The sequence below is a fragment of the Adiantum capillus-veneris genome, chromosome 8 (genome assembly GCF_014529385.1).
Source record: "Adiantum capillus-veneris isolate H3 chromosome 8, ASM1452938v2, whole genome shotgun sequence".
Taxonomy (NCBI): domain Eukaryota; kingdom Viridiplantae; phylum Streptophyta; class Polypodiopsida; order Polypodiales; family Pteridaceae; genus Adiantum; species Adiantum capillus-veneris.
The window spans coordinates 95,973,888-95,998,823 of record NC_140938.1 but is presented as its reverse complement, the minus strand read 5'-3'; the positions used below and the strand labels follow the sequence as shown (position 1 = coordinate 95,998,823).

Here is a 24,936-nt window from a genome sequence, read left to right as displayed (position 1 = left end):
CTCTCCAGCACGAATGCAGTCGTTGGCGGACAGCCAACGCCGTGCTACACCTAGTCCAACGCACGAGACAGCCAGAACCGCCATAGCTCTACAAGCTCAAGCTCAAGCTACACCCTTGTGATGCAAAATGTTTATTCACCTATATAGAAGGCCTAAGATACCAATGATACCACATCATTGTCATTTCACCCAAATGGCAAAATACAAAAGACTAAAGTAACAAATACTAAATGAAACTAAATAAGCAAATAAGCACCCCACTTCTTCTTTTTTTTTGGGGGGGGGGAGATGAGAATATTTAGCAGGCCCAATGATTCAGTGAGGTCCAAAATACGAAGCCGTCACTACAAAGATCACTATTGTTTGGAACTTTTACAAAAATGCCAATGTCCAGTCATGCACTAGAATATGCGGGCATATCTACAGCTATTATGCCACCCTTTCTTATTACCAAAGTTCAGTACAGACAATAAGTGGATTGCTCTTTAGGCCCTTTTTCCTTTGAGGATCTTGTCCACAAATAAACTAAACCTTCATCCAGCTGTTGCTAGGAACTCCCCTCAAAGATCTATCCGACGAGTCTTGAACTCAAGACCTAATACTGCACAGGGAACTAGGATAATCAATCTACTACCCAAGTGGAAAATCTCAAAGAAGACCTGCTTTTCTTTTTTGTCGAATTTCAGTTGATGACATATCCACACGAAATGCTTCGGTAGGTATTGCTTTGAACATTCCTTCCAGCTCACCTGGTATGCTCAAGTCTGAAAGTGCCTGTAAGTGCATCATGACCACACACTATCAATCAAACAAAGTTGGGATTTTATTGATTCAAGTACTCCTGGCAAGACCAGTAAATTACCAGAAACTTCCCATCTACTACTCGTCCAGCTACAACAAAATCACATCCTAGATGCTTCATAGCAAGCAGAACTTCCAACATCCTTACGTGGCTTCCATCATAGTACTTGGGCTGCACAAGATCATGGAGTATAGATCAATCACTTAGTGCAGCAAAAATTTCATCATTTTTTACTTCAGATTTAGTGCTTAGATTTACATCAAAGACTCCAACCAGGTTCTTAAGGCAAGCCAACATTAGGCTCTTCCTTTGAACAAGCCTTTCATAGCAATGCAACCTTAGTTACCAAGAAACTCCGTCTCAGGTCTTGCCGTATCGAAAACTCCATTTCCAAAGTCGCCCATTTCTGGTTTCCTTCATGCCGTTTCTTAAGGAAGTCCTTAAAGAGTGCATACAAATTGTAAATAGTTTGTTTCCAAGAAGCTATTCTAATCTGTTCCCTTACAAAGATCGAGCCATTTCCGTTTTGAATAGTCTTGCCGGTCTCATTTCCATTTCCTGTTTCATGTAACTATGCCTGCGACTCTTAATCTGTAATGGTGGCTAAGAGTTCCGATTTGGTTTCCCAAGTTACATACAAACAAGCCTTTCATAACAATGAAACTGAAACATTGCTGACGCTCACGAATGAAAAGTCATACATTGCCATGACATCACAGTATGGGTAAACAAGAATACTTGTAAGCAAGTTCATATAATTGAAACAAATACTCTGGCAATACAATTTACATGTTAGAGACTCCGTTGTATGGAGCTTCCAAACGAGAGGCTAAATCTTATTCTAGTCATAAGTGTGGCACTATATGGAGTTTGCTTGAGCCAACTTCCAACTTCAACCATTCTATTTGGCTCCAAGGAATCCATTTCAAAGCCTGATAAAACAGTTTCTAAACCTACGTAGCATTAACAGCGAGAAAATTTACATTGATAAGTCGTACAGCCGTATCTGCACCAACGACAAACGTGCTGTTTGGTAGGAGTTCTGCCTTTTTGAAAAAAAATGGTTGATTGGTGAAGACAATAGTTTTACCTGCTCCAGCAACACAAAATCCATTAAAACATGTGACGTTGACTCAGTTTTGGATGAGGATCAGTGAAAGCTGTCAACGAAATAGCCTGTTTGCGTTGCGCTTAATTAGGTCAAATCTCAGGGAGCTCATGCAGAGTTGCTGCATTACCTGCCAGACACGATCCTTTCCTCACAAAAATAGCAACATGCACGAGCTAGTCCTACTTGTGGAGATAAGATAAAACATATAATTCATGAAAGCCTGGCCCATTCTTTTACTTCAAAGTTGACGTTCACTCCTACCGTGGCAAGCTATTAGTCACGGTACAACATGCTCAAAACATAAGGACTGCAACAAAGCTGTCAACATAAAAAACGAATTGAGTAGAGTGAACGCTACCTGCTTGCTTAAACTGGATTGCTCGTGATTTGATTTCATCCGGCGAGAGAGGTGGTTTGTCAGCATTTATGACTGAGATTTCAAACACTGGAACACCCGGAATCACACTGCAACAAGCAAATCAAGAGCTCACATGCTCTTCAATATAAAACTCTGCCAAGGGCTAAAAAAGCTGTCACATGGCAAGGATCAAGAAGGTACATCAGAAGGAATTCACATGAAAAATAAAGGTCATTTATTCTCGAGTTTCTTTTGATTTTTTGTTTTTTTTGGTTTAGAAGGGATCTTTTTTTTTTTTTTCGGGGGAGGGGGGGGGGTAGGAGCAAGTTGCTGACGTGAGGGTCAGAACAAGGCAGCTGGTTGATTGCACAGAGGAAAGCAAGGGAGGGTGAGATTGCTGGAGAAAGCTCAACAGAAGCGAGCCGCAGATAAAAATCGAAGCTGCTTTTTAGCAGAGATTGCTAGCTATTTTTGTGAAGACGACCAGCCCTCCAGATTATCCCACAGTTATTCTTTGTTACTAACTTTCAAGCAGAGCCTACAAAAGGCAAGGCCTGCAGACCTTATGGATGATCAAGCTTCAGTACATTACAAATCACATTCAAAGCTTAGAACCTGCATGAAACCCTGTAATGCTTTTGGAGCTCCCTGAATTAACAAAATTTCCAAGTCCTACAACAACACCAGACATAAGATGAGAAACTAAAGCAAGACCCAACATCGTTCAGACATTGATTGAAGCATTATACAACAAAACTCCAAGCTTAACAGTGTCAGCTTACTTCACCGGTTGTCCGAACAGAAGTGAAAGATCATCCACTACCCAAGAGAAGGTGAAGGTTCATACAAAGTTCGTTCCTGATTAGAACTCTCTCCACCACCGTATTAAGTTTCTGTCACACTCCAAAGGTGATGGGAAAACTCAAACTAAAAGGGAACATCTACTAAATGCACAAGCACAACAAGAGACTCGGAAAACAAATGGGTCGCACACTAATCATTTACATAGTGTTGTAGACATAGTGCTGTAGACATACTACACTAAGTACTTTTTTATAACGTCATGGCCACAACAGGCTCTTTCCCCATCAGCAAGAGCATTTCAAACAGAAGGCAGATTTACTGGCCACAATAGGCTCTTCTTCATGAGCAACAGCATTTCAAACAGCAGGCGGATTATCCCATAGCGGAGTAAGAATAGTCAGAACGTGGGATAAGAACGTTTCAACCTTTTTGGGTTGTTGCATAGGTAACATTCTAGTATTTTGACGGCTCCCAAGCCTCATTTTAGCTGTTCTTTGTCACCATATCCTAGAAGAACATACCGTCTCCATACTCCATACAGTGCACATGGGCCTCGGCTCAGGGAGGCTAGGACTAGAAAGCAAGAAATATGAAAGCTACCTGAATCTATATATCCACCTGTAGATACAAAAAGGTGGACAAATCCTTGTTGATTATGTGTTGTTGCCATGGAGTCTCTCTCAAACAATCCACGAAAGTGGAAGAATGCCTTTAGTTAGCATGACCACATTGTGGGCAACTCATGCAGCTCAGACCCGTGTAATGTTGGGCTCTCCCAATTAAGTTAAGCACAGAGAGAGCACTTGCACAGACTAGTCAAATTTGTGTGTCAGGAGCTTAACTTTTGGCTCAAAGGTTGATTACGTGTGATATATACAACGATATGATGATTGGGAAGTGAGACTTGGCTTTGTTCTCAGATGTAAACGTATCTGTGGTATGTGTTGAAATGCTGGGAATGTATGGGTGAAGAACCTATCTTTACTTGGAAGCAACAGCAAAGTGCTATTCTGACATATCTAGTTCATGAGAACCTCCCCTAACAAAAGAACATAACAGACCCACATGGGCATATTTGCAAGTTTCAAAAAAACCCACAAAACTCCCTAAGGACTACTTTGTTTTTTCCTTAGTCTTTAGCTCAAGCGGGTCACTACTTATGTAGGGTTATGAAAACAAACCGTTGAAACAACCTCACCTGCAGCACCACCTACTCCCCCCCGCCCCCTTCCGCCCCCCCCGCCAAAAAAACAAAGAAAGACAGAAAAATAAGCGTGCTTGATATCAACATTGACTCCAATCATCTGGTCAAACTAGCACACATTATACAAAAACCATTGAATGAAAGCGAAGAGCCAAAGGATAAGAAGGACGAGAATGAAACCGACAAAATTGAAAAGAAAACCCAAATGCCTGATATCAACATTGACTCAAAACATTGTGTCAAACTAGCCCATGTCCTACAAAAGCCATCGAATGAAAAAGCCAAAAGATAAGAAAGTCAAGAATCAATCCTTATTATGAATTAAAACCCACCTGCATGCTGTATTCATTAACTTCAAATGAAAATTAAAGAGCCAAAAGATGAGAAAGTCAAGAATGAATCCTTATTATGAATTAAAACCCACCTGCATGCTGCATCCATTAACTTCAAATGCCCTTCATGCAACGGGTTGAATGATCCTGATAATATCACTCTCCTGACGTCATCATTGTTTGTAGAACCTATCCTAGCTCGCAAGGAACAGAATGTCAAGAGAAGGAACTTGATTGATCCAAACTATTCATGTGCCATAGTCAGATGCTAGCAGATTACATTCTCCAGAAAACAGCAGTTACCTGTTCCATATGCATACGGCACCATGCAAATTTTGCCTTGCAGTAATTGTGTGATCTGGGCGTCCTCATCAAGATAGGTCTTGGATTCTATTAAGCTTTCCGTCCCTTGAATATCCAAAGGGAAGGTCATGCTGACACCACTTGAAGATGCTATAGCCTGTTAAAGTTGCAAAACTGGCAGCTTGAAAGTCTATCAGGTAAGTGTTAGCCTAAAGACACTTCCATACTTCAGAAGCTTCCCTTGCTTGAGATAAATGAAGTATACAAGACTCCAAACGTCTATAATTTTAACTGGCAGAAAGCAGCATCATCATGATCCAGCTAGCAAAAAGTGAACATTATGAGATACCCTCTAGGCAGCACCGGATATGCTGTGTAATATCAACTTCAGCCCTCTGCATACTATGTCAGATTTGGGATGCATATGGCATTTTTACCCAGGGTCCATGGATTTTAAGTTCAGTAATTTCTGGCCCTGACCTTTTATTATACTCGAAAACACATGTTCTCTTTAATGTGAAACACTTATACAAGCTGCATAAATCACATCACGTTTTTAAATTTTTAGAGTAAAATCGTCAGCAGATCTGACCGTTGCCTAGCTTTTGTCTCCATCCAGGATAAGCAAGGGACTGCAGATTGTATAAATGTATCCTCATCAAACTTGATGTAACGGTCTTAAAAACTAGACTTGCACTATCTATTTGGGCATGTCACCATTGCTTCCTCATACCTCCTATCAATGCAGGCACTCACCTCCTCATCACAAATAAAATATAGAAGTGTGCTACAGGCCACAATTACCTTCCTAACATGTTGCTCTATGCCTGCACTACCCTGCCCGGCAATGGATGTCTCCTTTGACACCACTAGGTTGGTGATACAACGTACTACCTCACGATGTAGAAATGAAGCAAAACTATCCAAAGCACAAAAAAGGCACTCATAGTGGCATGGTAGAAAACATAAGTAAACTTAATAACAAACTTCTAAGGTTTACAACCTTATTATACACAATGTAGAAACCAAGGTACTGCAACCCCACTCAGCTTGTCAATGACCAAGGATGCAGGTGATCAATAAGTGCAGTCCAATTTAAAGCATACCCTAGAGCATTGAGCCATTAGACTAAGTTTACATGTACTACACAATTCAGTACCAAACTTGATGTCATACATGCAACACTCATCAATAAGCTGGACAATCCTTCTTTTCAACATATTACCTTTATTAAAATTTGACTCGCAACAAAATCCTCTTTTTCGCGATTTCTAAGCCCCTGATTCAAAAGAAGTGCACATTGTAAAAACCACATTACTTCAGTCAAAACATGTTCATATGATTGTCCCTAAAAAAACATGTAGATTGGATAAAGATTACCTTGGTGAATGTGAATTGATATTTCCATACATGATCTGCCGTCCGTGCACAAACATGGCATCTGCAATATGCAAGATAGTCGTCAGAACCCAAATCGTCAGCACAACCATAAGCATTCTTGCAAATACCTATGATCTCCTCTTTTGGGATTGGCTGACGCTAGAGTCCCAGTGAAGCCTATTCCCACTACAGGTGTGCCTGCTCACACTTGGGCAAAAGCATGCACTTCAAAGACGGCATTTCTCACATATAAAGCGTTCAACATATACACCGATTCAAAAAAGGTTGCAATGCCCATTTCCATGCTAGATTCTTCCATATGTGCAACCCTAACACACCATGAGATATGTAAGTGCCAAGGATACCTGGGAGACACAACTTCAGTGAGCGGTTGTAGGCCACAGTAGCGATGTCTTCTGCAGTTTCTTTGCTCACAAATTTAAGCGGCACCTGTGATGCACCATTACAACTCACATCACTAACAAAGCAATGCCATCGAGAAAATCGTTACAAGAACATGTTGCAACGTAACCCAAGCCTCTTAAGTGATGAACTAACAATCAGGGAACTTGAGCAATAATTGATACTGCACCTACAATCAAAAAGTAGGAGTTGACAACCTTATCGCTATCTAGAGAGCCGGGCGGACCTCTCCAAGGATGAGGTCAAGTGAAGGACAGCATCGTACACAGCTGGGTCATAACTTGCAAACAAAAACAATCCTGCTATTTTTAATACAATAATATGATGATCACAGTCAGAGGATTTCTTTGTATCAACTACAGAAGAAACCTTCAGTTGACTGTAGATTGCATTTGAGCCCTTGCCAATAAGTCAGATTACACTTACTCTGAGAGCAGATCATTTACATTCAACTTAACCAGTATAATCGCACAATACCATCCTCGTTTATAGCTTGCAATCACTTTCATGAGGGGGTATAATAACCTGCTTAAGTAACCACCTCCTCCGGTAACTTGTCCTCCTGCTTAGCTTCAAGTATAGCATTGACTTAAGCACTAGGCTCGATAGTCACTGCTGCTGAAGTCGAGCTAAATTTTTGGACAAGTCTTCATGTGCCCTAAGATGTGTCAATAAAACACCTACCATCCTCCGTGTACTGTGTTAATTCATCCGTGGTTAGTCTACCTCACAGAAAGCTTTGCAAAATCTTCTCTTCTCGCGCAAGTCTAAGCTCGACTGAACTAGATGCTGTTAATTTTTTGCATCTCACACAAATGCCTAATAAGATCCTATTTATTTATTTTGTCATTTTAGATATTTACTTTACTAATTTCATGAGTCTGGGTGGGGCAAATCATGTGAGGGTACTTAAGGCCCCCTGTTGTAATAATCATCTAATTCATTGCCTTGGTTGGTTCGCAAAAACTCTCTTTGTCAGACCCACTAGAGACATGTACTTTCTTTATTGCCGAGAGGGTAAGGAAAGCCATTGATAGGATGAAGACGGGGAGAGCACATGATCATGATGGTTTGGTAGCAGAGCACTTCATCCATACGAGAGATATGCTTGCAGAGCTTCTTGCTATGATGTTTAATCGAGCCATGTATGAAGGCTTTCCTGAGACTTGGAGTATGTCTACGATTGTGCCTATTTTCAAGTCAGGAGATCCCATGATTTTCGGGAATTATCGCACCATCATGGTTGGTCACACATTGGCTAGGCTGTATGCATCCGTTCTTCAGCAGGAGCTGAGTAGATGGGCAGAGCAAGAGGGCATACGAGCACAGGGCAGGCAGGATTCAGGAGAGGTTTCTCCACTCTTGACCAGATTCCAGATTTTGACACTCAGAGCTATTATTGAGGAGGGTAGACACCATGGCAAGAGGATCTATTGTAGCTTTGTGGATTTCCGCAAAGCTTTTGACACAATGCCGAGAGCCAGACTTATACGCAGACTACAGGACATGGGTGTGCCTATTGAGCTGATATGGGGTATTTTGGCTTTATACAGGACAGTGATGGGGCTAGTACGCACTACTGAGGGAATGTCTGACATGGTCCACTCCACTATTGGAGTGAAGCAGGGATGCCCCTATCTCCGACTCTTTTTGGGATGTATGTGGATGAGTTTTCAGACTATGTAGAGCGACAGGGAGACAAAGGGGCTCAGCTAGCAAGGACATGGATTCCGTTGTGTCACAAACGGGAGCGCATAGCAATATAAAATATACTCGGATAAATAAAATTTATCACTTAATATTGAAGCCAGAGGATATAGAGAGAAATAGATAGAGAGAGAGAGAGATAAAGTGAGAAGATCGACACAGTACTGGGACCAGAAGATGGGCTGGTCCCCCCCCTTAAAGAGTATTCTTTATTAGGGAGAATCTTTTTACAAGCACAAGAACCGGAGAAACCCCTCCGTTCTAAATCTCTGACTCGATGGTCGTTCCTTCTCGTAAGGGAAATCTGAGAGACAAGCTCTCAATCCTTTTTCCGTCTGTACTCGGAGTTGAGACTCCGCAGACAACTTCCGAATTTCGTTTCCGAAATTCCCAAGCGTAGGCCGAAGCCTTCTCGCTTCTCCTTCGCGATGAAGTACCTGCAAACACACACGCATACACGCGACAACAATTCGTATGGCGAATCCACAATAGATACCTGTCGCTCTTGCGCGGGAAAAGCGACTTTCGTGCTTCATAGTCTCGCGATCTCTCGCGGCAGAGTCTTCTCTTGCTGACGCTGTGAGCGGGATGGAAACACACACAACGCCTCTATAATGACCCGACACACACTCTTGGGATGATACACACACACATTATGGGGCACCACTCGGCTTACACAACCAGCCTGGCCGAGACAGGAAACACACAGACGGAGTGAGAAGAGAGAGATTTCCCACTTGCCCACTCAACACTCACACATACACACTCACACACACACACTCAATTCAGCTCAAAGGAGGCAAATTGATGTTGTTTAGACTCAATGAAGCTCAGCCCAACACCAATGGGGCAAATAGTTTACACAGTATTGAGGAAATACACCAGATACAACCACAAAGTTAAGCAGAGGCTTCACTCACCAGAGAAGATTACACAGAAAAACAACAGAAAATCTGTGAGGAATTTGGCAAAATGGACAGCGCCATTGCGTCCAGAACGCCCAAAAACCCCACCCTACAATGTCACAGTGCTCAAATCCGACCTCGGATGAGCAGTTTAGGGCCAAAAAATGCTCAAAAAACAGCAAAAACACACTTGCGGCTGTTCCTCCTCTCTTCTCCACGTTTTTTCTGGTCTTCTCTCAGTTTTTTCGGTTCCCATACTTAGCTTTATTAGTTGGGCACCCGTGGCCTTTTAGATGACCTCAAACGGACCCCGAACAGGCCACAAACTGACCTCGCAGTGCATAGTTGTCACCTTTTTGCATCATCCGCACACCTGGCACTCAGTTTTTCCAAATAATGCATCCCGCAACCACGTGAAGTGGCCCCAAAAAGTGGTCCTCATGATGACCTTTCTGCATAAGTATCACAAGAAAACACCCACGTCGTGTCCATACTTCTCCGCGTGCAAGTATTGACCCCGTTCGACCTCCTGACGCCACTCGATGCCATCTGACGCACCTGCTTACCTCATGTCGTCGGCCCGCGGATAGCTTCCTCGAGAAGTTTTACACGCTACCAACTCCTCCTTATTGTAGAAAAAACACACTGGTACTGGTAATATTGAAAATCGATGCACTATGTACACCATGTCCTACCTGTACACATGTGGGCCCCACGTAACCACCTGGCTCTGAAAAATGGGCAATTCTTTATTTGATGCACCATGCATGTATATGTACATATGCGTAATCCCTTGCTCCAAAAAACTCCTGATATCATTTGCCCATCCCCTAGCCTGCTAGATCATTCATGATCAGCAGCAGCAAAGAGAGATATGAGACTCGCCGCATCACAGGTCTCCTCATCCCTCACCAACACTGCTTGATCCACAAACAGCTCATCTTGCTCCACCATTATCAATCTAGCATGATACAATTTAAGACGCAATCCATTTACCCTTGACTTATGTAGAACACCATCCAGGTTAGCCAGCTGATATGTGCCATTTGGAAAACACTCCACTACCTTGAAAGAACCTTCCCACTTAATTTGAAACTTCTTTTGGAAGGTGTTGTCCAGCTTACTGTTGTAGCGCAAAACCAAGTCATGTTTCTTGATACCCTTACTTTTGACCTTTTCATTTATCTTTGCCAAAGCCTTATCCTACATCTGCCCATAATGCTCCAATGCGCTCATCCTATCCAACTGGACCTCTTGTAACTGCAAGAGCCTCTCTTTGAATGCATCACTAGGCGGCCCAAGCAACTTCTCTAACATCTTGACCGCAGGCAACTCTACCTCCACAGGCAATAGTGCTTCCTTTCCATACACCAAATGAAATGGAGTAAACCCTGTACCTGTCTTCACCGAAGTACGGTAAGCCCATAATGCACTAGGCAATTCCAAATCCCAATTCTTTCCTTGGTGCTCTGTCACTTTAGAAAGAATTTGTACCAACTCACCATTGAATCTTTCATTTAAGCCATTACACTGCGGGTAATAAGGAGTGGTATGCTGGTGCCTAATCTTCATCTTTGTGCATAAGAAGTCTAGCAGTTTAGCTCTAAATCCTGGCCCCTTATCTGAAAGTAGCTCTAATGGCACCCCAAACTTGCAACATATTTCATCATACACAAATTTTGCCACATCCTTTGCAGTGATCTGTTTTACTGCTATAGCCTCTGCCCATCTAGAGAGATAGTCCACTGCCGTCAAGATATAGCTTTTGCCCCTGCTTGTGATAGGTAACGGACCTATTGCATCAATCCCCCACTTTTCAAACACATCAAACGCCATAATGGCTTTTCGTAGCTCTGGCTTCAACACTCTCTTCCCAAATGCTTGACACCTATTGCAAGACCTACACCAATGGTGAACATCCTTGTGCAAACTAAGCCATACATACCCCTCTTGCAAAATCTTATGCAAGGTGATCTTTAGAGCAAAATGGCCACTACATGCGCCTTCATGATTCTCTTCCAACACTCTGTAAAGCTCCTCCCGCCAAGGTACACGTCTCAACACGAGATCAGCCCCTTTCATATATAAGACATCACCAATCAATTTGTACCTGTATGCTCTACGCACAAAACCATACTTCTTAGACTTCTGAATCTCCTTTGGAATAATTCCTATTAGCAAAAACTCCTCTTCTTGAGCCAAACTTTCCCGGCCATGATAAAGAGGTAAAGTGGTCCTCAACACAAATAGCTCCCCAATCATGCCTTGAGCTGCTTCATGTGCCTCTCCATTTAGAGCACGTTCAATGTATCTGATGCTCCATGCTTCAAACTTTTTTAACAGGCCTTTAATTCTGAAGCACATTTCCTTCAATGAGGTGTTCTTGCTCTTCCACACAGCCAACACTTGCTTCACAACTAACAAGGCATCACCTTTTATGGTCAACCTTCTAACCCCATGCTTCAAACAAATGTGTAATCCAGCTTCCAACGTAGCATATTCAACCTCATTGTTACTATGCGCATCCAACTTGAACCCTCTCTTGCATACTAGCTTCCCCTCTGGATCATAAAGTGCTATACCCCCTGAAGCTGCATCATGGCTCTTTCTGTATGAACCATCAAAGAACAACACATGTGCATTGCTGATCTGTGGCACTTCTTCAACTACCTTTCTCACCACCTCTTCCTTAACAATAAGGGGATTCTCCTTGTAGGTCAACAAATCAGCTAGGATAGCCCTTGTACTGTCTTCCACTAGAAAAGAGAACTCAAACTCTTGCAGCTCAATTACCCATTTCTTCACCACATTTGACATGTTAGTACCATTAACTAACTGTGGCAAAAAGGCATAACTTGTCAAGAAAACAAAAGGTCGTGGTAGCAAGTAATGACGAAATCGTCGACAAGCAAATATTACACTGGCCATCACTAGCTCTACTTCCGAGAACTTTCTCTCCGCTACCAACTTCACTCGACTTGCACAATACACTAGCCTCATATAATGGCTGCCCTTCCACTTTTGCAATAGCATGGCTCCAATGGCATCATCCCCTACTGATGGATTTACATAAAAAACTTTCTCCCAATCAAGAGCCTGCATGGCTGACAACCCCCCTAACACCTCTTTCACCTCTTGAAACACTTCTTCACACTTGTCATCCCATTGCAATGGATCATGCTTTGCCACTTGCTGTAATGGATAAAGAAGCTGCGAAGACAATGGAATAAACCGTGCCATGTACTTCACTTTGTGTATAAAAGTTGCCAATTGCTTCGTACTCGTAGGTGATGGAAGAAGAATAATAGACTTAACCTTATCTGGATCAGCCTCAATGCCATTTTCTGACACCATATGGCCCAATAACTTCACCCTTGGCTGTGCTAGATGACATTTCTTTGGATTTAGTTGTCCTCCACATTCATCATATCGAGCCAATACCATCTGCAGCTTCTCATGGTGTTCAGCCCTACTGCTATAAACACAGAAGTCATCCATAAAAGCTTTAACACAACTACCAATGAATGGTTCCAACACCCAATTTGCTCTCTCTTGATAGAAGGAAGGTCCATTTGACAACCCAAATGGCAATACTGTGTAGCAATAGCAGCCCCATGGCGTAATAAAAGTGGTCTTTGTGCGGTCTTTAAGAGCAATCTTCAATTGAAAATAGCCTGAAAAACCATCACACACACTGTACCTCTCATAACCTGCCACTGAATCCAAGATCTGATCGATGAATGGAAGAGGATATGGGTTCTTCTTAGTGGCTGCGTTTAAGGGTTTAAAATCTACACAAATTCTCCACTTCCCATCCTTCTTTGGACTGACTACAACTGGACTCACCCATTCTGTGGTCTCCACAGGGACTATGAACCCTGCCTTCAACAACTTGTCCACCTCTTCTCGCAAGGCTTCCATTTGCTCTTGACCCATCCTTCTTAACCTTTGCCGCACTGGCTTAGCACCTTCTTTCAACTCTATATGCATCTCTTCGCCCTTGAACCCTCTGATCTCTTCATATGAAGTAATGAACAAATCAGGAAAACTAGCCAGCATGTGCAAATATATATCCTTCTCCATAGCTGAGAGGTCTCCACTGATCATTTGTGTCATCAATTCCTGCTTCTTTGACAACTCAACCTTGGTTTGCATCAACCCTTCAATCACTTCATAAGGCCCTTCACTTTCATCTTCAACCTCATTCGCAAATGCAACTAAACCAAACTCCTGGATTTCTTTGTCCTCAGCATCAGCATCCTCATCACTGCTGGTAGTGCTATCACTGTCCTCATCTGTCACCGTGGAAGAGTCTTCATCACTAGACTCATCCTCATCTTCATAAAGCTCCTCTAATCATTTCCTTGTGTCCATATTATAAAGCTTCTTAGTACCTGTCTTTCCATAGAGGCTAATCGTACCATGTCGCCAATCTTGAACAGCTCCCACTGCACGTAACCATGGTCTGCCCAGTATAATAGGATATGCTCCCAACCCTGCTGGCATCACATGAAAATCAACCACTGCCTTTGCATCATATGCCTCCACTTCTAAGCTCTTTACAACATCCAAGCATTTTACTTTTTGATGGTTTGCCAATCTGATCGGAAAACCTGACACCCTAGCCACTGTGAGACCCATCTTCTCAACGCATGAGTGTGTTATGACGCATATTTGGGCTCCGCCATCCACATAACCTTGTCCCAAATTTTTCCTTTTATGCCACACATCTACTATTGGACAAATGTCTGGTAGCTCATCCATTGCCAACACTTTACTGAACCTCTCTCTGGCTCTTTCTCCATTGGGTTAACCATCCTCTTCCACTGTCGCTTTAGCTTAGGCACCATCTCTATAAGCTGCCCAAAAGTAACATCTGCCTTCCTGCTCGTCAGATCCTCCTTCAAGTCATAGCTTAATTGCCCATCCCCTAGTGGAAAATCTGAAACATGAAACTTTCGACGAGCTCTCCTTTTCCTCTTGGCCTTGACATCCTCGCCTTCATGGCTCTTTCCTTTCTTCTTACTAGGACCAGGGGCACTTCTTCCTTCCTTATCCTCTGTGGTCCTCTTCCCAATAGGCATCACTAATGTATCCTCTAGCTTTGATGCCTTCTCCAAGGTGACTACACTTAGCACTTTTGTCTTTCCCTTTTTCTCCTGGGTCAGTCCACTGGTCTTTGAGCTTCTCGCTCGGCCTCCCTTTCTGCTTTTCGTTCATTTCGTTCATCGCGCTCGCGTTCGAAAGCAAGGCGATTTGTTTCTTGTTGTGCCAACGCAACTCGATTCGCTTCTTGTTGTTGTATTACATTTCTTTCATTGCGTTCCAAAGTAATTCGAGTTGCTTCTTGTTGTTGTATTGCATTTCTTTCATTGCGTTCCAAAGTAATGCGAGTCGCTTCTTGTTGTGCCAGCATCATGTCCATCATTGACTTGACTATCATCTCCATAGGAGTTGGTACAACTCGTGGCGTAGATGGCGAAGGGGGAGGGTCGGAAAAATCTCTTGGTGGGGAAAATCCTTCATTGCCTCTCTCATGCTCATCACCTGTATGCGAAGTATCCATTCCGCTTCGGGTGACGACCATGCACTAGGATCTTTGGTTCTTAAGTTCCCGAGGAACTTGGATTCTTGAGGGACTTGAGGTTCTTGAGGTTCTTGAGGGTCTTGAGGTTCTTGAGGTTTTCTTTTGCTTGCAAATCGCGTTTGAGAAGGATCTTCTCCTCACCCGAGTTCTACTCTTTTCCGCGGGCGCACCCCTTGGCGGCCTTGCACTCACACCAAGGTTGCTTTTTCCCACCTCACATCGATTGGCCGGCCGCTAAGTGCACGGTTCGCTCTCAATGAGTGAAAGAGACACAAGGGGAGGCTGGACAAACCCTTCTTTCTTGGGATTCCTGTCACTCTTCAAAAAAACACGATTAGGAATCGACACACCCAAGCGAACTTGGGTTCGTGCGACCGCAACAAGCAAAAAAATTTCTTGTGGTTCTTGTGGTTCTTTCCTTGAGTGATACAGAACACTTCCAAAGCTCTGATACCAATGTTAGGTGTAGCGGAATGAATGTTTGCGCTTTGCTCAGGGTGAGTGCTCGTCGGCGAGAGTGGTCTACTTATGATTGCACAATCTGGTACAAATGGAATGCATGGACTGATGCAAGTCTAGTCTATGTCGACGATGACGACGGTGATGACGAAGTCGACCTAAGGGCTGAAATCTGCAATCTTTCTACTGCTGTCCAAAAACGCTATGGGCTGATATCTGCTAATCTTCTATCTGCTGAATTCTGACTCTATGTTGGTGACGACGTCGTGACGACGATGCGACGACGACGCGCTGAAAACGCAGATGCTGAAATCTGCGTTTTCCGGGCTGAAACTGTAAACTTGCGGAAACTAACCGTGCGGCGAGGAACTGCTGCAGGAAGGTGAGATCTGCAAGGTTCGGGACTTTATCTGCGGGTGCTAACTGCTGAAAACTGAAAATGCTAATGTTCCTTGCTGTTCCGTCGCGGTAAAGCTGCAAAACGCCGGGGCCGATCTGCAAACCAAAAACGCTAGGGCTGAATTTCTGCTGCTGTCGCCAGTTGCTCTGCAAAATGCAAAACGCTAGGCTTCTCTGAGATTCTGCTATCGCCGGAATCTGCAAAAGCAAATCGTTGGCTGATCGGTGATGAAAACGCTAGGTGTTGGCTCTGCTCCAAACGCTAGGTCTCCTTTGGGGGGGGGGTTTTCTGCTGAGAAGTTGCTTGTTGAGCGTGGAGCTCCTGCTGCCTCTTCTGCCAAATAGTGCTAGCTCTAGTTTGCTTATATACAAACTTAGCAAAATTGCCCTACCTACTTTTGTTGGGAAGTCGCTTAAATTAATAAGTGAAAAATGTCAAAAAAAAGGAAAATAGGCTAAATGCACTTGAAAAATCTCCTAACTGATTCTAATGGATTCTGATGGGAATACTAATGATCATGCTGTGTGCAACCAGAGGATATGCATCTACACTAAGTGACCGGGCATGCACGGTCTACGAATAGACTCACAAGAGTGCCAGATCACTGCTAAATCTAGACTTGACTGGACTGACTGAACCCTGATCATGCTGTAGCTTGTCCACAGACACATAGGGTTGGATGTGTCATGTGACATCCCCTCCTTTTCAAAGTCAGGTACTGGTACCGAACTGTATGGCGTCGAGGGAGATCGCCAATAGCATCCGGAATCCTGGAAGGGACTCTTCGCCGGCCCACTCTGATGTGTGGGTCGTGCGGTACTTGAACTTCATAAAGGTCTGCAACGCTTGCTTCTTTGGGCCGCGCTGAAAGCAACACAAAGTCTTCTGTGGCTCCTTCGATGCTTCAACTTCGTCGAGAGTCATGCTTCTTTTTTCTTCAAGAATCCCCATGGCTGACAATTCTTGAAACCATTTCCAACACAAAACCATGAACATACCCATTCCATGTAAAGTGAGTGGAAAAAATCTTGTCTTCGCTAAAGACTGTGTATGCAATGTAGATGAACCTAGAGACGGAGTGACAACCCATTCATCAAACACATGCAAACAATGAGATCAAATCTTTCTCTTATGATCTAAAGCAATCAACTATGGCAATTCACAATGGAAATGCACACGCTTGGTACTCATACTGTCATGTGCTCGTTCGGAAACTGTCATGCCAAGGAAGAGACATGGAATATGACTTCTTGACATACATACGTTGCAGTTTTTCATGAAAAATCCGCATACATTCGTGCTCATCCATGAGAGAAACGTGCTCAACATACAATATGGCATGCCTAAGAAAAGGGATCACAGAAAGATGCTGACTAAAATACAGGAAACGATTACGAATGAAACATTCGAACAATGCGTGCGTATCATTCATGCGAACACATAATACTTCCTGTGAAGGTTCTTTAAGCATCCACTAATACATCATCCTTGTGAATAATCACATCTTCTTCATGCAACTCATCATGCTTGTGAGAAATCACATCTTGATAATGCAAATCATCATGCTTGTCTTTATCATCCAAATCATCATGTTGATCATTGTCAATCAAATCATCATGCTGCTCACAATCATGCAAATCTTGTGTCATGCTTTGGAGAAAAAGAGACAGAGAGAGTCTCCTTCTCATGAATCCGTTCAATCTTGTCCTGCATATTAGCAATGAGAGATGGAGAATGAACAATGTCCTCTCCATGAATGACAATGGGAGAATCACTTTTGGCATTGAGAGTGAAAGTATTAGCCTCCCAATCAATGAGAGGGTTAGTATCACGAAACCATCGAATGCCCAATATCATATCACATTCTGAGAGAGGAGAGACAACAAATCTTCTAGTGAAGGCAGCTTTTTGAATTGCAAACAACACATCAAGGCACTCCTCCGTGATGAGAGCGTCCATACCGGGAAGAAAGCCAAAGACCTCGATAGGAGATCTCTGACTAACTTCTAGGCGGGCTCTCTCAACAAGAGGGACTGATCACATCATGCATACTACCTAGGTCAAACAATATGACAAAACGTTGCCCAGACGTACGACCATAACATTTAATGAGAGAATCATCAATGGGAGGGTCATGAGAAACTTGGGGCACACTGGTATTATCATTAATTGTATTGACAGAGGAAGTGGGTTCTGTGGAGTCTTTAGATTCATTCGATTCAAGCTTAGGACATGTTCTTTTTATGTGACCCTTAATGTGACAATGAAAACAACGACCTTCCTTAGAATAAGTGCTTTGCTCTTCCGACGTGATGTATCCTCCTACAATTCCTTGTGCCTACTTTTCATCTGGAGTAAGCTTAGGTTTAGCAATTGTGTTAGCCTTACCCTTAGATTCATTGGAAGAATTCTTTTCTAAGAGACTGTTGGAAGATTGGTTAGAAGAGTTACCATTCTTACCGTTCTTACCATTCTGAGCGTTCTGAGAAGTCTGCGAGGTACTTGTGGGAGTCTTGTTCTCCTTAGGCTTTCCCTTGTTGTGCTTCATCTCCTGTGCGAGAGCAATCACTACCGCCTTGTTGAGGTCGATTGGGTCGAAGACTTCTACATCAAACTTGATATAATCGTCTAACCCAAAAAGGAAAGCCTCTTTGCGTTCATCATCCGACTTGCGTAATTGGGTACCTAGCTGCAAAACACGATTAGAAAAAGACATAACCGGCATACCATTTTGCTTGAGAGCGCGCCAATCATCCTTCAATCGTGCGAGGTACTGAGGTGGCATAAACCGCGCCTTGACCTTGTCTTGGAAATCAACCCAATTGAAAGAAAGGGGCGTGAATTCATCGGCTTCCTCTAGGTGCGTGGCTAGTTGTGCCTCTTGCTATGCGTGGTACCAATTGATGGCATCACCCGCAAGGTACATAGCTGCCATCAAAACTTTGCTATTTCCTGTTTTCTTAGTTGTCGCAAAATAAGCATTAAATTGATGCAACCAAGAATGAATAACCATAGCATCCATCTTATTGTCATACTTACTGAAAGTCAACTTCTCGGTGACTGCGTTGTTGGAATCCGCATCGTGGCTTGCACCACTTGAGGAACTCCCACGATCTTTGGTTGGTCCGGTCTTCGAGGCTAGCACTTGTCGAAGCAATTCTTGAGTGCGTAGCTCTCTTTGAGCTTCTCGCTCGGCCTCCCTTTCTGCTTTTCGTTCATTTCGTTCATCGCGCTCGCGTTCGAAAGCAAGGCGATTTGTTTCTTGTTGTGCCAACGCAACTCGATTCGCTTCTTGTTGTTGTATTGCATTTCTTTCATTGTGTTCCAAAGTAATGCGAGTCGCTTCTTGTTGTTGTATTGCATTTCTTTCATTGCGTTCCAAAGTAATACGAGTCGCTTCTTGTTGTGCCAGCATCATGTGACCATCATCTCCATAGGAGTTAGTACAACTCGTGGCGTAGATGGCGAAGGTGGAGGGTCGAAAAAATCTCTTGGCGGGGAAAATCCTTCGTTGCCTCTCTCATGCTCATCACCTATATGCGAAATATCCATTCCGCTTCGGGTGACGACCATGCACTAGGATCTTTGGTTCTTAGGTTCCTGAGGAACTTGGGTTCTTAAGGGTCTTGAGGTTCTTGAGGTTCTTGAGGTTTTCTTTTGCTTGCAAATCGCGTATGAGAAGGATCTTCTCTTCACCCGAGTTCTACTCTTTTCCGCGGGCGCACCCCTTGGCGGCCTTGCGCTCACACCAAGGTTGCTTTTTCCCACCTCACGTCGATTGGCCGTTCCCGTTCGGGACCCCTTGCCATTCCGTCGACAGGCCTCCCCGCGGAACGGGGGAACAGCAAGGGGCCCAGAACGGGAACGATGCGGAATGGGAGGCATTAAAACCACCCAACTAATGCATTTTTTAGCGTTATGTGTTTGAATACAAGTAGTATTAGAGTCCTTTGACTCTAATACTCACAAAAAACATGATTTGAAGACCATTCCACCTTATTATGGCTTGATTGCATCGTGTGGTGATGCGCGGTCATAGTACATTCACAACAGACAGAGTGCATACTTGAGATAGAGAGCTTGAGAGAGGCTTCACTTCTTGAGACCAAGGGAGAGAGAGCTTGAAGGCTTGAAAGTTGAGGGCAAGCCCGAGAGAGAGCTTGAGAGCTTGAGGATAGAGCTTGAGAGCTTGAGGCCCGAGCGCGAGGGTAGAGCTTGAGAGCAAGGAAGAGAGAGAGAGCCTTGAGGCTTGTTGCATTTGTGAAGGAAAGGGGTGAGGGGGGAGCAATTTATAAGGAAACACACACACCCAAAATCTGCCCCTTTATGCTTTCTTACCATTGCTGCCGTTCCGAGACGTTCCAGACCGTTCTGGCCCCGTTCCCCCCTGCCATTCCGGTGATGCCTGGTTTGTCGGAACGCCTTTCTGTTCCGGGCTGTTCCGCCGACCGGAACGCCGTTCCGGCATTCCAGGCCCTAGTAGGGGCGTTCCTCGGTAACTCTGTGCCGACGATGTCAACGATGATGAGGACGACGACGAAACGGGCTGAAATCTGAAAACACTAAGGGCTGAAATCTGCAATCTTGTATCTGCTGAATTCTGACTCTATGTCGGTGACGACGGCGATGATGACGATGCGACGACGACGCGCTGAAAACGCAGATGCTGAAATCTGCGAATAGTGGCTTGAAACTGCAAACGCTTACTGATCTGACCGTGCGATGAGAATCTGTTGTGGGAAGGTGAGATCTGCAAGGTTTGGGGCTGCTCTGCGGTGTCTAGATGCTGAAAACTGAAAACGCTGAAGCAAATATGGTACTTCTCGCCGAGGAACTGCAAAACGCTAGGCTGAATTGCTGTCCAGAAACGCTAGGGCTGATCTGATGTCTTGCTGCAAAAACACTATGGGATCTGCTGTGTCCTACTATCGCCTGGCTAATCTGCAAATGCAAACGCTGGGCTGATCTGCAATGCTGAAAAACGCTGGTCCTTGTTGCCTGAAAACGCTAAGTTGCCTGTCGGGGAGTCTTGCTAAGAAGGTGCATTGTAGGACGCATGGTCCCTGCTGCCTCTTCTGCCAGAAACTGCTAGCACTAGCTTTTCTTATATATTGCCTGAGTCAAATTGCCCTACCCAGTTTCCCAACAAAGTCACGTATTAATAATACGTGAAAAATGGTTAAAATAGGGAAAATAGGTTTTTTTGCATTGTAAAATGCTCCTGATGGATTTTGATGGTAATCTGATGATCATGCTGTGTGCAACCAAAGGATATGCATCTACTCTAAGTGCCTAGACATGCACGGTCTGCGAACAGACTCACGAAGGTGCCAGAACACTTCCTAAGCTAGGCTAACTAAACTGAACTAAACCCTAGTCATGAAGTAGCTTGTCCACGTACACATAGGGTTAGATGTGCACGTGGCATCGGCTATGGTACTTACAAAGTTGCCTGAGGAGTACGAGATGGTGGCAAGGGCATTACGCTTCTAATCATAAAGGATTACTAGATTGTGATGATCTCAACTCTTTTCTCATTGAGAAGGAAATTGTCTTAGTCTCCCAAGGTAAGATTCGAGCTTTGACAAGTGATGAATCGGCACATTGCAACCGGCTGGCCTATTGTCCAAGCGGTGCAGGACAAAAACACAGATCAAAAATTCAGCGCTTAGATAATGCAGATATAAGACATAATAATTAGGGGAAACAAAAAAGGGATCGAAAGAGATGGATAGACAGAGTTCCTCCCCTGCATGGTACTAGCCCCTAAATATGCGCCCTTATCGGTATTAGTTTTATTTAGATATATGTGTGACTACAAATTCATGAGAGAAGTAGCACCTTGCTTCTATGGGCGCATACCGAGAGAGAGAGAGAGAGAGAGAGAGAGAGAGAGAGAGAGAGAGAGAGAGAGAGAGAGAGAGAGAGAGAGAGAGAGAGAGGGGGGGGGGGGGGGGGGGGGGGGGGAGGGGGAGGCGGGGTTTTATAGAAGACTTGTACAACTGGCTTGTTAGCCTTTTAAATAGGTTTGTGTGAATGTGTGTTCTCAAATATGGCAGGTGTGCCATTTGTGCACATCTTCCTTTGTTAATTGAGCCTCTTATGGGTTGTTTTGGACAAGTGGCACTTCCTCATCTGTGTTGTGTGGTCGCCTTGGCTAACAATGACAGTTTTGGGGTTGCATTGTACCTGCCACGCAAGCTATGCCCCTCACTAGTAGGGTTGCCTGGTACGAGCCTAGTACCTGCAACACTTGAACTACCCCTCACATGGGCTGCCTGGTACTTGCCATGCTGGAACTACCACCTGCTATGCAAGCCTTGAACAAGTGTCCACCTGCTATGCAAGGGCCATCCAAGGGACACTGCCTTGCACGTGTCATGCATGGGCCTTCCAAGTGTCGACATGACCTGCATGCTCTACCATTTGCTGGGCACCGGTAGTCTTACCACTTTCTCTGCATTCTTTGCCAGTCTACGGGTCTTCACCCTACATGCTCTGGCAGTTTCCCTTCTCTGGGGCGCATTGCACAAGTCAAGCACCAAGAGCTTCACAAGCAGCACAATCTCCTGCAGCTTCTCAAGTGGTTCCTACAAAATTTCAACAAGCATATCAAATGCATTCATCACTTGCAGACATTCCTGGGGTTTCTCTTTTTGCCTAGTCGACCCAGCTTCTCTACCTATATAAGTCACTCATTGCATCAAGTAAAGTACCCATGGGCAGTAGTACCTTCCAAGCATCCTAGCATTCTAAGGACTTACAAGCACTTGGCGTTTTTGCATCCTCAAATTCAGCCCTTCAGTGTTTTTTTCCATCACCAGCAGCGTTTTCGATCAACATCCCTAGCGCTTGCACATCCATACTGCAGAAGCAGTCAGGCCCAGTGTTTTTGCCGATTTCAGCCTATGCACCATCGATTGCAGAATTCATCCATAGCCTCGTGTCAGTTTGCAATTCCAAAGCCAAATAAGCTCTAGCGTTTTCAATTTTCAGTCCTTAGCCTCGCAAATCCAAGAATCTACCGCAAGATCCCATCAGCATGTCAGCATCTAGATCCATTGTATAAGCATTTGTGCAATCTAAAGCAAATACCTCTCTAGCAATATGGTGTTAACTCTTCTCTCTCTCTGTATCACTCACAAAACCTTCACTCAGTATATCTCCTCTCTCTACTCTATCTATTGCACATCTCATGAAATAAAAGTAACCTTGTATACGTACTGAGCACTTATTCTGACTTATCACACCTATGGCTCTTAATTTCTCTTCCTCGATTGTCCACCTAGTTGTGACACTCAACAAGTTTACTATTTTGTGACAAAGCCCAAAAATTCTCTTGTAAAGTAGGTAAGAAACATGTCGCGAGATCTTTTTAAAGCTCGTCCCGTTTCTAAGTGACAGGGGTATCCCAAAAAGACGCTTCATGGGTTGCCTTATCTGCATCAGCCAACTTCTTGTCCATCCACTCCTCTATAATAGCACCATCCAAAAGAAAGGAGGATAGAAATGCTAGATACGATACGTAACGTACAAAAAAACAATGTGTAGTAATGAACCTTAGCTTTGAACGATAAAATACATTAAATATAAAACCATTAATATGTGTAACATGTGCGACTATGTGTGTATGTAATACATATTTGCTGAAGTAGATTCTCAAACACATGATACTATTGTCACACTTTTATAGCATGCAAAATCAAATTGAAAGGTCAAAATTGTAGGTGCCTACTCATTATAGATCCGTGAAAAAATTAACAATTTTGTCACTATGAGGAAATAATTGTCTGACCATAAGCGGGCTCCTTCCTCATGCATCAGGATCAATAAGCCTTGAAGGTTGGCTAGGTAATAGTCTTATCATAAAAAGATATCGAAGAACATGCAACATGAGCAGCCTTTTAAACATCACATATTTAAAAATAAAATCAAAGTGTGTGTGTGTGTGTGTGTGTGTGTGTGTGTGTGTGTTGAGGGAAGGGAAAAGGGGGCGGGGTTGTTGTGACCTTGCCGAGTAGCTGCATCATGGAGATGCGAGAGTAAGGCACAGATACTTCCAAAATAGTTTCCGAGGCTCGGGGTACGGAAAGGAGCCAACCCACTGCCTGCAATTAGATAAGTGAGTGAATGCAACGCCCGTGTGTGTGTGTGTGTGTGTGTGTGTGTGTGTGTGTGTGTGTAACTAAAAAAAAAAAGTGTGTGTGTTACCTGAGATGCACCTCCTGCAAGGTATACGACTGCACGAGTGGGTGCAGCATGAATAGCGGCAATAGCTGACTGCATCGCCATGTCCATTGAATACGCCAGTCTCAAAGCTCCCGCGTGCAGTCGCCCCCCATGCCTTACCAACGTGGTAGTCCAAGGAGCACGGTTCCACACTATAATCTCCAAGCGTCATTTGTTGGTCCCGTGTACGAGTGGAGCAATTTTTGAAAAGTACGCTTTATTTTTCTCCTTTATAATGTACTAGCTCCGCGTGATCCGTCGATCGACAGATCTCGTTCGTTCTTACCACCGATGCATGTGTGTGTGTGTCTATCTTTATACATATCCCCATGACACACACACACACGATGGACACTATCACCAATCTCCGTAGAGAGAGAGAGAGAGGTATATAGAGTGCCACCAGCCCCTTAGTCCTAAGAGCAGCTCCTCACACTATCAACCACCTTCAAGCCAATTTCTCATTGCTTGGTGTAGGTTTCATGTGCTGAGTGAGCTAGAGAGAAAAAACATAGTTGTGCTAAAAAGAGGTGAGTGTGTCCCCATTACTAGCAATTCAAGGACAAAAGAGGTCGGCACCTCTCTCTCTCTCTCTCTCTCTCTCTCTCTCTCTCTCTCTCTCTCTCTCTCTCTCTCTCTCTCTCACACACACACACACACACACACATTTTTGAAGAAAAGAGGCTACATTTTGTGTACATAAGAGACCTCTGGAGATGCTCAATTACTTATCACTTAGAGGAAGTACAAAAGCACAGTAACAATGGGTAGGCTATGTAAACATCAAGGTGCTATGTACGATGAGTGTAGAATGAACTAAATGGGGTGGCATATGCCACATGATGTGGCAATGATCTCCATGGAAAAGAATTGACAACCCACGTGCGCAGAAAGATGAATCGACGTTGCCTCGCTACCCTAGAGGAGCCAAC

General features: G+C 43.9%; 1 protein-coding gene across 2 annotated transcripts; it reads right to left on the bottom strand.

Moving 5' to 3' along the window:
• Positions 1-212: 212 nt before the first annotated feature.
• On the bottom strand, positions 213-24,158 carry LOC147452596 (uncharacterized). 2 transcript variants are annotated; one of them, XM_086518230.1, is made up of 12 exons: positions 23,987-24,156; positions 23,785-23,883; positions 6,660-6,744; positions 6,423-6,492; positions 6,295-6,355; positions 6,140-6,193; positions 4,915-5,071; positions 4,704-4,800; positions 2,272-2,378; positions 1,786-1,892; positions 863-973; positions 213-774 (listed from the first exon to the last, which is right to left on the bottom strand). In XM_086518230.1, exons 1-12 carry the CDS (start codon positions 24,071-24,073, stop codon positions 649-651), a joined length of 1,161 nt encoding a protein of 386 aa, XP_086374356.1. In that variant the 5' UTR covers positions 24,074-24,156; the 3' UTR covers positions 213-648. The 2 variants fall into 2 exon arrangements, with proteins under 2 accessions (XP_086374356.1, XP_086374357.1); XM_086518231.1 differs by lacking the exon at positions 23,785-23,883 and having other exon boundaries at positions 23,987-24,158.
• Positions 24,159-24,936: the final 778 nt, after the last annotated feature.

Excerpts from the sequence above, each read along its gene's own strand:
- LOC147452596 (XM_086518230.1), bottom strand. The coding sequence starts at position 24,073 with ATGGACATGGCGATGCAGTCAGCTATTGCCGCTATTCATGCTGCACCC. Across the intron at positions 6,356-6,422 it reads CCCAAAAGAGGAGATCATAG|ATGCCATGTTTGTGCACGGA; the intron begins GTATTTGCAAGA and ends TGCATATTGCAG. Across the intron at positions 4,801-4,914 it reads GCCGTATGCATATGGAACAG|GTTCTACAAACAATGATGAC; the intron begins GTAACTGCTGTT and ends GAGCTAGGATAG.